General features: G+C 43.9%; 1 protein-coding gene across 9 annotated transcripts in view; it reads right to left on the bottom strand.

The window, feature by feature from the left end:
- Nucleotides 1–12,032, bottom strand: part of pip5k1ca (phosphatidylinositol-4-phosphate 5-kinase, type I, gamma a) — an 80,194-nt gene that overhangs the window by 17,028 nt on the left and 51,134 nt on the right. For 5 of the 9 annotated variants that reach the window (XM_036978011.2, XM_036978009.2, XM_090235470.1 and 2 more), the window contains 9 exons: nt 9,513–9,665; nt 6,752–7,051; nt 6,194–6,393; nt 5,977–6,060; nt 4,484–4,532; nt 3,156–3,240; nt 910–1,071; nt 575–746; nt 28–60 (listed from right to left, as the gene is read on the bottom strand). In XM_036978011.2, the coding sequence (XP_036833906.2) occupies nt 28–60; nt 575–746; nt 910–1,071; nt 3,156–3,240; nt 4,484–4,532; nt 5,977–6,060; nt 6,194–6,393; nt 6,752–7,051; nt 9,513–9,665 (1,238 nt within the window). The remainder of the gene's footprint in view (nt 1–27; nt 61–574; nt 747–909; nt 1,072–3,155; nt 3,241–4,483; nt 4,533–5,976; nt 6,061–6,193; nt 6,394–6,751; nt 7,052–9,512; nt 9,666–12,032) is intronic. The other 4 variants (XM_036978010.2, XM_090235469.1, XM_090235466.1 and 1 more) reach the window with 1 other exon arrangement.

A 12,032-nucleotide genomic window follows, 5' to 3' on the forward strand; every position in this document is an offset into this window, starting at 1 on the left:
ACAGGCCATGCAGAGTAGTGCTCTTACCTCCCGTCATGGCTGACAGACTGGGTGTGCCTCCTGCAGAGAAACAGACGGACAGAGAGACCACTGTAAGTTAATGGTGTTATAAGCCAGGGAGGGGTACATAAAATAGGCTCTATAGCTTTGACTGTTCAACACAATCAGTTATTGTTGGTTATTCGGTCATTATATTATGAACTGGGTGGTTCGAGCCCTGAATGCTGATTGTCTGAAAGCCATGGTATATCAGATCGTATACCACGGGTATGACAAAACATTTATTTTTACTGCTCTAATTACATTGGTAACCAGTTTATAATAGCAATAAGGCAACTTGGGGGTTTGTGGTATATGGCCAATATACCACGGCCAACGGCTGTATGCAGGCACTCCCCTTAGCAGTGGTATATTGGCCATATACCACAAACCCCCAAGTTGCCTTATCGCTTAATTATACATCTTGACTTATTTTCTTCTTCTTGTTTTTTATTTTATTCTCATGAAAAGGACATGCTCCACATGCGTCATGAAAACATGCTCCAGAAATAGGACATTGTGTCCATAGTGGTACCTTCTCTCAGAGCTGTTGTTCTGGTACCTGTAGCGGGGGTGCTCTGCTCCAGCGTCTGAGGGAGACCTCTCTGGGATGGACAGAGAGGTGGTGGAGGAGAGCGTGGTGGCGATGGAGGCTGTGGTTGCCTCCTCAAATGACGGAGGGGTGCAGGGGAGGAGGTCTGGTCGCCCTGAGAGAAAGACAGAAGGGGGAGAGAGAATCAGAACGGGTTGTCAAAACACCTGCATCCAGTCTCCGTAACAGCTAGGTTAAAATGATAGCGCAGTGTGAAGAAGGTGGAGTATGTGATGGGGGGGGGGGGGGGGGGGTCTGCATGGTCTAGTACCCCCTACCCTCGTCCTCCAGCGTGGGGAAGCTGCGTGCTCCTCTCAGGTCGTAGATGTTGTCGTCTCTCTCAGAGGGCAGCTGGCTGGCTGACCAGGCGGCCCCGGGGCCAGTGTACTTAGTCACCGTCAGGCCCACACGGCCCTTCTTAATGGGAGAAGACTTCAAGGCTGCAGAACACACACAAGAGGAATAACATCACTAAGGGAACACTTGTCTTCTTATTCCCAAAGGGAACAGCTATTACATTGACCCCCTCCATTTGTTTTGTACACTGCTCTTACTCTATTTATTATCTATTCATAGTCACTTCACCCCTACCTACATGTACAAATGACCTCTAACCTGTACCCCCGCACACTGACTTGGTACTGGTACCCCCTGTATATAGCCTCATTGTTGTTATGTTATTGTGTTTTTTACTTTAGTTTCTTTGGTAAATATTTTCTTAACTCTTCTTGAACTGCACTGTTGGTTAACCTGTTAGAGCTCTAGGGGCGCTATTTCATTTTTGGATAAAAAACGTTCCCGTTTTAAGCGCGATATTTTGTCACGAAAAGATGCTCGACTATGCATATTCTTGACAGTTTTGGAAAGAAAACACTCTGAAGTTTCAGAATCTGCAAAGATTTTGTCTGTAAGTGCCCCAGAACTCATTCTACAGGCGAAACCAAGATGATGCATCACCCAGGAATTAGCAGAATTTCTGAAGCTCTGTTTTCCATTCTCTCCTTATATGGCTGTGATTGCGCAACGAATGAGCCTACACTTTCTGTCGTTCGCCCAAGGTCTTAGCAGCATTGTGACGTATTTGTAGGCATATCATTGGAAGATTGACCATAAGAGACTACATTTCCCAAGTGTCCGCCTGGTGTCCTGCGTCGAATTCGGTGCGCAATTGCCAGCTGCTTCCACTTTACCATTTGATTCAGGGGAGAAAGCATGTGTCCAAGAACGATGTATCAATGAAGAGATATGTGAAAAACACCTTGATGATTGATTCTAAACAACGTTTGCCATGTTTTCAGTCGATATTATGGAGTTAATTTGGAAAAAAGTTTGCGTTTTGAGGACTGAATTTATGGATTTTTTTTGGTGGCCAAATGTGATGTATAAAACGGAGCTATTTCTAATACACAAGGAATCTTTTTGGAAAAACTGAGCATCTGCTATCTAACTGAGAGTATCCTCATTGAAAACATCAGAAGTTCTTCAAAGGTAAATGATTTTATTTGAAGGCTTTTATGTTTTTGTTAATGTTGCGTGCTGGATGCTAACGCTAATGCTAACGCTAAATGCTAACGCAAAATGCTAACTCTAGCTAGCTACTTTTACACAAATTATTGTTTTCCTATGGTTGAGAAGCATATTTTGAAAATCTGAGATGACAGTGTTGTTTACAAAAGGCTAAGCTTGAGAGATGGCATATTTATTTCATTTCATTTGCGATTTTCATAAATAGTTAACGTTGTGTTATGCTAATGAGCTTGCTGATAGATTTACACAATCCTGGATACAGGGTTTTTTTCATAGCTAAACGTGACGCAGAAAACGGAGCGATTTGTCCTAAACAAATAATCTTTCAGGAAAAACTGAACATTTGCTATCTGAGAGTCTCCTCATTGAAAACATCTGAAGTTCTTCAAAGGTAAATGATTTTTTTGAATGCTTTTCTGTTTTTTTGTGTAAATGTTGCCAGCTGAATGTTAATGCTAAATGCTACATTAGCCATCAATACTGTTACACAAATGCTTGTTTTGCAATGGTTGAGAAGCATATTTTGAAAATCTGAGATGACAGTGTTGTTAACAAAAGGCTAAGCTTGAGAGCTAGCATATTTATTTCATTTCATTTGCGATTTTCATGAATAGTTAACGTTGCGTTATGGTAATGAGCTTGAGTCTGTATTCACGAACCCGGATCCGGGATGGGGAGATCAGAAAGGTTAAAGGCTTGTAAGTTAGCATTTCACGCTAAGGTCTACACTTGTTGTATTCGGCGCATGTGACAAATAAAGTTTGATTTGATTTGACTAAGTGTGTGTGCTTGAGTGTTCAATCTTTTCTAATACCTCCCAGTACAAAATACATAACGGAGTATTTGCAGTTCAAGTGAAAAAATACATCCATTCATAAGACATCAAGTTAATAGCCAACAGCAACCTTCAAGCATAACAATAAGTGAATTAAGCAGTGGAAGCGGTGTGTCTGTCAGTCTGACTGACTGGTAATCTAGTCTGATCAGGTCTACTCACATGAGCTCTTCTTAAACACAGTGCTGCTCATAAATTTGAAGAACCTGTCTGCATAGAAGCCAGGACGGTGGACTGATACGGTGTCCTGAGAGAGAGAGAGAGAGAGAGCACAAGAGTGTGAAAGAAAGAAAGATGGAGAGAGGCAGAGAAATGGTATGAGGAGAGAATAGAGGTATGAAGACAAAGTGAACGAGAGAGCGGTAGAGGGAGAGAGAACAAAAACACGTTTAAATACAGCGTCTCCCCATATGCTGTACGTCTCCCTGCATGGCCTAGTGTATGAATCCTCTCTCTCTACAGGGGGCCAGAAGAAAATAACACTTCCTCATCCCATCCTATTATTCAGAGGTAAGCATCACTGCAGCTGAATAAATCCCGATCTGTGTATGTGTTGGTTGTGTTAACTCTGACAATATATAGCCCTTAATCATTCACTCATTATGCTGGTTTCACAACACGTCACAGAGACAGGGTGAGAAAATAAGGTGATGTACACCAGGCTTGTTAGACAAGAGGGGAAAAATAAGAAAGAAAGAAAGAAAGAAAAAGCAAAAAAGAGAGAGAGCGAGAGACTGTGGTTCTATACTAGGAGCATCCTGGAGATGATGTCTGAGAGGAAAGAGGGGAGTCTGAGGTGCTTGAGGTCAGAGCCAGAGGATCTGTTAGAGATGAGGAGGAGGCGGAGGAAGCTCTTACTGGGTCACTGAGTACATGTGTATTGGACAGATTCAATAAGGAGGCTACACACACACACACTACTTAGACAAGTGGCCTGAAGGACCTGTACTGTTGCACTGATACACAAGACCAAACACACACAAAAGGCTACCCTGCTTCTCCTCAATAGCTCAACCTGTCTGTATAGCTGTGACTTCATCAATAAATGCATGATGGAAAAGAATGGCAGGGTATAGCGCACACCCAGACAGAGGCGGGGGCAGACAGACGCTAGCTTGCTGTTCAATGATTAAAACCACACAGCTGGTCACAGCTGTTTGTCTGGGAGGGGCTGAGGTAAGACAGACTGTCTTGTCCATAAGAAGGACTAGGGACCAGGAGTTTTTCCAAAACACATGACCTGAGCGGGAAAAACTCTGGGCTCTACTCATAGGTCACATGATCAGGAAAGTCTTGGCATCTAAGCATGACCAAAGAAAACCTTGACCAGTCACAAGACTTGGCCATAGAATAGCATTACATAACCCATAAGCCAGAGAAGAAAGGGATATTGGAAATGATTATGTTCATAAAGAGCTCAGATATGATTACAGAGTCCACTGTAATAAGAAATACAAATGAAGAGGGATTATGACGAATGTGAAACTCACCCCATCATGAACCATAGCCTTCCATGTGTGCTCCAGCTTCTTTATTAGCCTGGAACCGGAAAGAAATAACAGTCAAACTTTTGATATTCAAAATGCATTAAGGTCACAGAGACAAATACAGTATAAACAGCGGCAGCCATCCACGGCTACAGGCTGTTTTCTACACTGATGGAGGCTGAATATTTTGTTACTCTTATGAAGCTGGGAGGCTGGTTCTACATGAAAGAGAGTGACTGAATGAGTTAATATATATAGAGCAAAAACATAAAATGCGACACGCAACAATTTCAAAGATTTTACTGAATTACAGTTCATATAAGGAAATCAGTCAATTGAAATGTATTCATTAGGCCCTGATCTATGGATTTTACATGACTGGGAATACAGATATGCATCTGTTGATCACAGATACCTTAAAACGAAAAGGTAAGGGCGTTTATCAGAAAACATGTCCGTATCTGGTGTGGCCACCATCTGCCTCATGCCTCTTTCGCATAGAGTTGATCAGGCTGTTGATTGGGGCCTGTGGAATGTTGTCCCACTCCTCTTCAATGGCGGTGCGATGTTGCTGGATATTGGCGGGAACTGGAACACGCTGTCATACACGTTGATCCAGAGCATCCCAAACATGCTCAATGGGTGACATGTGTGATGAGTATGCAGGACATGGTTGAACTGGGACATTTTCAGCTTCCAGGAATTGTGTACAGATCCTTGCGAAATGGGGCTGTACATTATCATGCTGAAACATGAGGTGATGGCGGGTGGATGAATGATACGACAATGGATCTCGTCACGGTATCTCGGTGCATTCAAATTGCCATCAATAAAATGCAATGCCTGCCCATACCATAACCCCACCGCCACCATTGACATCAGCAAACTGCTCGCCCACACAACACCATACACGTGGTCTGCGGTTGGGAAGCTGGCTGGACGCACTGCCAAATTTTCTAAAACTACGAGGCGGCTTATGGTAGAGAAAATGACCATTCAGTTATCTGGCAACAACTCTGGTGGACATTCCTGCAGTAAGCATGCCAATTGCTTGCTCCCTCAAAACAGCAAAGACATCTACAGCATTGTGCTGTGTGACAAAGCTGCACATTTTAGAGTGGCCTTTTATTGTCCCCAGCACAAGGTGCACCTGTTCAATGATCACTAACAGGGATGTAAACACATTTGTGCAATTTGTTTGTTGAGAAATAAGCTTTTTGTGTAAATGGAACATTTCTGGCATCTTTTATTTCCGCTAACGCAACATGGGACAAACACTTCACATGTTGTGTTTATATTTTTGTACAGTGTAGTTACCTGGGTCATATTCATTAGGACCCATACTGAAGAAAATAGGGACTTATCTGAACTTCTCCAATAAGAACTGTACGTTTTCATTTCCGTTCCAAAACGTTTTGCTACAGTGTGCCCTAATGAACACGACTCTGTATGATTGATATGATGTATGGGTACGTGTATGACTGAATGATTATTACCTGTAGGATTGCAGGATGTCTATGAGTCCGATGTAGAGGAGTAGACGCTCTCCTTTCCCATTGACTGCTGGGATGCCTCCCATCCTACAGAGACAAACATGAAGAGATGAAGTGAGATACAAAAGGTGACACTGACAAACAGAGATATACAAGGAGACAACAAGCAACACTCATAGACACACACACACCCAGCCTGTCACACGTCTCAGTCACTCACGTGTCGTCTGTTTCGATAGACTCCCCGCAGGCGGCCCCTCCCTGGATAGACTCCATGGCGGTGGAGTAGAGGGCCTTCTGGGCCACGGGCCTCTTCTCATCCTTCTCTCCTCCCTCCATCTGCTGCTCCCGCTCTGCCTGGTCGATGTTATGGACCCCCAGCAGCAAGCTGTAGTCCATAATCTTAAAGCTCTCCAGCACCTGGGAACATACACAGAGACATGGGTCCCGGTTATGGGACTGAGCCAGGCGTTTCAACCCTATGAACAGGTCCACAGGTCAATGGAGTCCTTCTTAATGATCTTTTCTATTACAGTTCAGGGCATTAAAAAGTTAACCTGTACTGCAGTGCCATATAAAACATTTGCAACACAGTGGATGATGTAATCGCACAGTCAGGGGCATATTTCATAAATGTATTTAATTATGAACTTGCTGCTTGGCGTCAAAGAGAGTTTGTCATATTACATTTGCCCTCAACTGTAGGTTTCAAACCAGGTCAATGTATAATTTAAACCCTTATAGCAATGGGTCCGAAAACCCGGCTGGTTTTCCTCACCAAACAGTCTCTCTGCAGGGTCTTGACCAGAGCGCTGTACATATCCTGGTCCAGCATCAGGCCATCCTGCAGGTCCTGCATGAAGTCCAGGTCTTTGAAGGTGGGCTTGGCTTTCTGTCTCTCCTTCTTGGAGGCACAGCGTTTATACGTGGAGCCCTTCAGGTCAAACTTGAGGTGCATGCGGACGGCGCGCGGTAGAACATTGTTCATGACCACCATGCGGATGTTCTTACCGCCAGATTGGATGCAGTACAGGCCGAAGAACTTGGGAAGCAGGGTGCGAGGGTTCTGGTTGAGGTTCTGGATAGCAAGAGAGACAGTGTGAGAAAAAGGCCGATGGCACCAAGGCCAGACCAAGAGCACAGGGCAGTATTGGAACAGTCCATGATTTGGTACCACCTGATTCTTCAAGACCAAACTAACCTTCAAAATATTCAAAACACATGAATAGGCAAAAAAAAAGGCCGAAAGCAGTAACCCAAAGCACGAGCCGTTTAAACACATCTAATTCACCCTTCAGTAAAAATATCTCCTTATCATCAATCTTCCCCTTTAAATTAGGTTAACCAAGCGACACGTTGCAAAAACATTGACCGTAACCTCCTGAATCCCATTAAAGTAATGACAGAGGAGCCTGCTCCTTATCCACTCAAAAACAACTGCTGGCTGGCTGGCTGGCTGGCAGACAGACAGGCAGACAGAGAGCAAGTGGGGGAGAGAGAGATAGAGAGAGATAGAGAGGGAAAGAGGGGCGACAGAAAGGGGTCGGAGGGGGCCAGAGGGGCCGCAGGACTCCAACAGCAGCCTGCTGATGGTGCCTTCAGGCTTTTAGGCCACAGCCAGTGACCTTCAAAGGAGAGACCGACTGAGGCATGATAGAGAGTAGGAGGAAGAGAGGAATGGAGAGAAACAGAGGGAGAGAGGGAGGGAACCCATATCCTCCAGCCACAGACGACCCATCTGTCCATGAGTGGAGGGCACAGCGCTGACAAGTCAACAACAGACACGTGAGAGAGAGAGAGAGCGGGGGAGGAACAACAGGGATAGAGAAAGAGAGATGTGAGAGGATGAGAACAAGTGAAAGCGTAACAGAGAATAGAGCTTGGCATGGAAACATATTAAATGGGGGAGAAAACATGCAAGGAAAATAATAGCATGAGTGTGCAAAACAAGTGTGAGGGGTAAAAGTGAGAGGGTGGCACGGACGTCTGTTACATCACCATGCTTTGCATTTTGCCCCCAGCCCAACCCAGTCCTGTCAGGTGCTGCAGACGTGTAGAGTTGCTCTACTGCTTGTGTATGTGTGTGTGTCTCCCCACTGTGTCTCAGTCAGTCAGTCTGTTATGGCTTCAGGCTATAGACAACCTGCATGGCTCAGAATCTCTCTGGGCTGCTTAACTCGTATTCCTAAAACACCCATAAGAATCGTGCAACTGCAATGGTCTGGATCCCAAATTGTGGAAAAGGTCCGTGTAAATGTGTGAGTCTTCCTGTTCTCATGTAATAATGCTCTGTTGGTACATGAATGTCCACAAGCTTAGCCCCACCGGGAACCTAAAATAGAAAGATGGACATACATGGAGCTGTTGCTATTTAAACAGAGTTCTACTGAAGTGTGACCAGCATGGCTAACAAAGGCTCAACAACATCCTGCTTCTGTTACACAGTGACAAGGGCCTTACAAGGCTTGATGACCTCCAGTTATCTGCAGTCTAGACCAGGAATAGGCAACTGGCCACCCAGGCCCTCTGATCAATTTAGTCAGGGTCTCAACTTACTGCTGCGAGGTAGAATAGTAGAATACACACGGTGCAATTTTGAAATTTGGTTGTGCATCAACAGTTTCTCTCTTATGTCGGTCTCTGATTGTTACTCAATTAGCCCATGTCAGATAATTATTTTTTAGATTGGTAAGTTAGTCCTATGGCCCATCCTATGGCAAAATGTGTAGATTTGCAGGAAACTAGCTTTTAAAACAGCAACATTTTCTCTACAGCACATGGCAAAATGTGTAGAATTGCACGAAATTAACTCTAAAACACATGGAGTTCAGATGTTGTGGCCCTCCACCCCCATCAAAGTCGCCAATCCCTGGTTGAGACAATGAATGTACCACGGTGTAAAGCAGGTAGGCAGAGTTTGGGATTGGAGCAATGAAGTGTGTAAGGATGGGATCAGTAAAAACATGGGCTTCATCACCCTTTGTGTCAAAAGGAATTTCAGATTCTTCAGGAAAGATTGCGTCTCTGCTTGTAGAGTGAGTGTAGTATGTTAGTGAGTGGGATTACAATGAAGAGTGTAGTATGTGAAAGAATTATGCAGGGTGTGTGCGCACGTGCATGCACGGGTATCTGTACGTGCATGCTTGTGTGTGTGTGTGTGTGTGTGTTTCTGTATATGCGTGAACACGTGCGTTTGTGTATGTGTAAGTGCGTGCATGTGTGCATATTGTGAGTGTGTATTGTGAGTGTGTATTGCGAGTGCGTATTGTGTGTGCGTATTGTGAGTGCGTATTGTGTGTGCGTATTGTGAGTGCGTATTGCGAGTGCGTATTGTGAGTGCGTATTGTGAGTGTGTATTGCAAGTGCGTATTGTGTGTGCGTATTGTGAGTGTGTATTGTGTGTGTGTATTGTGAGTGTGTATTGTGTGTGCGTATTGTGTGTGCGTATTGTGTGTGCGTATTGTGAGTGCGTATTGTGAGTGCGTATTGTGAGTGTGTATTGTGAGTGCGTATTGTGTGTGTGTGGGGTCACATCTCACCATGTAGTATCCAGGCAGCAGCTTCTGCAGAAACTCTGCCTCCTTATGCATGACGGTCTTGATGATGAACTCATCGTCCTTGGTCAGGTAGAACACAGAGCCACTGGCCCCGGGGTTGGACAACTCAATCAGGGGCTCGTTACACAGGGAGTACTAGAGACACAGAGATAAAAGAACACATACACACAGCCACAGACACAGAGGGACACTGGTCAGATTGGCTAAAAGCACTGAAAAACTGAAATAAAATAACATTTGTTTGAAAACAAATATCACTTTTGGGGGTTAGATATTAATCCTCCTTAGAAAAGCAGTGAATCAAGACAATAGTTTCTCCATAATCCATTACCTACGCCTTGTTGCGCTCCATTATTTTCTTTAGAGACAGCAAAACGATATCTGAAAACCCTGTCTATGTGGTAGTGGAAATGAGATGCTCTAATAAAGTGAGATGAAACGAGGACAAGCTAGAAACAACACCCTGTTGAAACACGCACAGCAGGAGACTGATGCATAAACATCCCAATCAGACAGTATTGGGAATGAGGGATGGAAGGACGGTCGGGAGGGGAGGACGGGATGGATGGAGAGAACGGTTGAGAGAGTGAGACCCAAATGGGAGAGAGAAATGAGAAAGGGGAAAAGAGAGGAAGAGAGAGGAGTGAGGGAGACAGAGGTAGAGAGAGGACACGAGAGTAAGAGAAGGGACCGTGAGTGCAGAGAGCACGAGCACTGGCCCCAGGCACTGTGATGAATCACTGAGGCAGGAACACCTCGCACACACACACGTGGCCAGTCTCACACACACACACTACATTTTATTTATCTGGACAAGCCAGTTAAGAACAAATTCTTATTTACGATGACGGCTTACACTTGCCAAACCCAGATGACGCTGGGCCATTTGTGCGCCGCCCTATGGGACTCCCAATCACGGCCGGTTGTGATTAGAGGTCGACCGATTAATCGGAATGGCCGAATAATTAGGGCCGATTTCAAGTTCTCATAACAATCGGTAATCTGAATTTTTGTACGCCGATTACATTGCACTTCACGAGGAGACTGAGTAGCAGGCTGACTACCTGTTATGCGAGTGCAGCAAGGAGCCAAGGTAAGGTGCTAGCTAGCATTAAACTTATCTTATAAAAAACAATCAATCTTCACATAATCAATAGTTAACTACACATGGTTGATGATATTATTAGTTTATCTAGCTTGTCCTGCGTTGCATATAATCAATGCGGTGCCTGTTAATTTATCATTGAATCACAGCCTACTTCGCCAAACGGGGGATTTAACAAGCAAATTCGTGAAAAAAGCACTGTCGTTGCACCAATGTGTACCTAACCATCAACATCAATGCCTTTCTTAAAATCAATGCAGAAATATTTTTAAACCTGCATATTTAGTTAATATTGCCTGCTAACATGAATTTCTAGGGAAATTGTGTCACTTCTCTTGCGTTCTGTTCAAGCAGAGTCAGGGTATATGCAGCAGTTTGGGCCGCCTGGCTCGTTGCGAACTGTGTGAAGACCATTTCTTCCTAACAAAGACCGTAATTCATTTGCCAGAACTGTACATAATTATGACATAACATTGACGGTTGTGCAATGTAACAGCAATAATTAAACTTAGGGATGTCACCCGTTCGATAAAATACGGAACGGTTCTGTATTTCACTGAAATAATAAACGTTTTGTTTTCGAAATGATAGTTTCCGGATTTGATCATATTAATGACCTATGGCTCGTATTTCTGTGTGTTATTATATTTTAATTGTCACGTCCTGACCTTAGTTCCTTTTTTATGTTTCTGTTTTAGTTTGGTCAGGGCGTGAGTTGGGGTGGGCAGTCTATGTTGTTTTTCTATGTTTTCCATTTCTGTGTTTGGCCTGGTATGGTTCTCAATCAGAGGCAGCTGGCGATCGTTGTCTCTGATTGAGAATCATACTTAGCTAGCCTGTTTTCCCCATTTTGGTTGTGGGTGATTGTTTTCTGTTTTGTGCGTATTCCTTACAGAACTGTTTGGTTTTCGTTCTCGCTCTTTATTATTTTTGTCATTTCAGTGTTCAGTTTATTTTGTTTATTAAAATTAACACTTACCACGCTGCACCTTGGTCCTCTTCTCCTTCACCAGACAAAAAACGTTACAATAATTAAGTCTATGATTTGATAGAGCCGTCTGACTGAGCGGTGGTAGGCAGCAGCAGGCTCGTAAGCATTCATTCAAACAGCACTTTCCTGCATTTGCCAGCAGCTCTTCGCTGTGCTTCAAGCATTGCACTGTTTATGACTTCAAGCCAATCAACTCCCGAGATTAGGCTGGCAATACTAAAGTGCCTATTAGAACAGCCAATAGTCAAAGGTATATGAAATAGAAATAGTATAGAGAGAAATAGTCCTATAATAACTACAACCTAAAACTTCTTACCTGGGAATATTGAAGATTCGTGTTAAAAGGAACCACCAGCTTTCATATGTTCTCATGTTCTGAGCAAGGAACTTAAACGTTAGCTTTTTT

This window comes from Oncorhynchus mykiss, chromosome 5, assembly GCF_057628025.1.
Source record: "Oncorhynchus mykiss isolate SJ-2025 chromosome 5, ASM5762802v1, whole genome shotgun sequence".
Taxonomy (NCBI): Eukaryota; Metazoa; Chordata; class Actinopteri; order Salmoniformes; family Salmonidae; genus Oncorhynchus; species Oncorhynchus mykiss.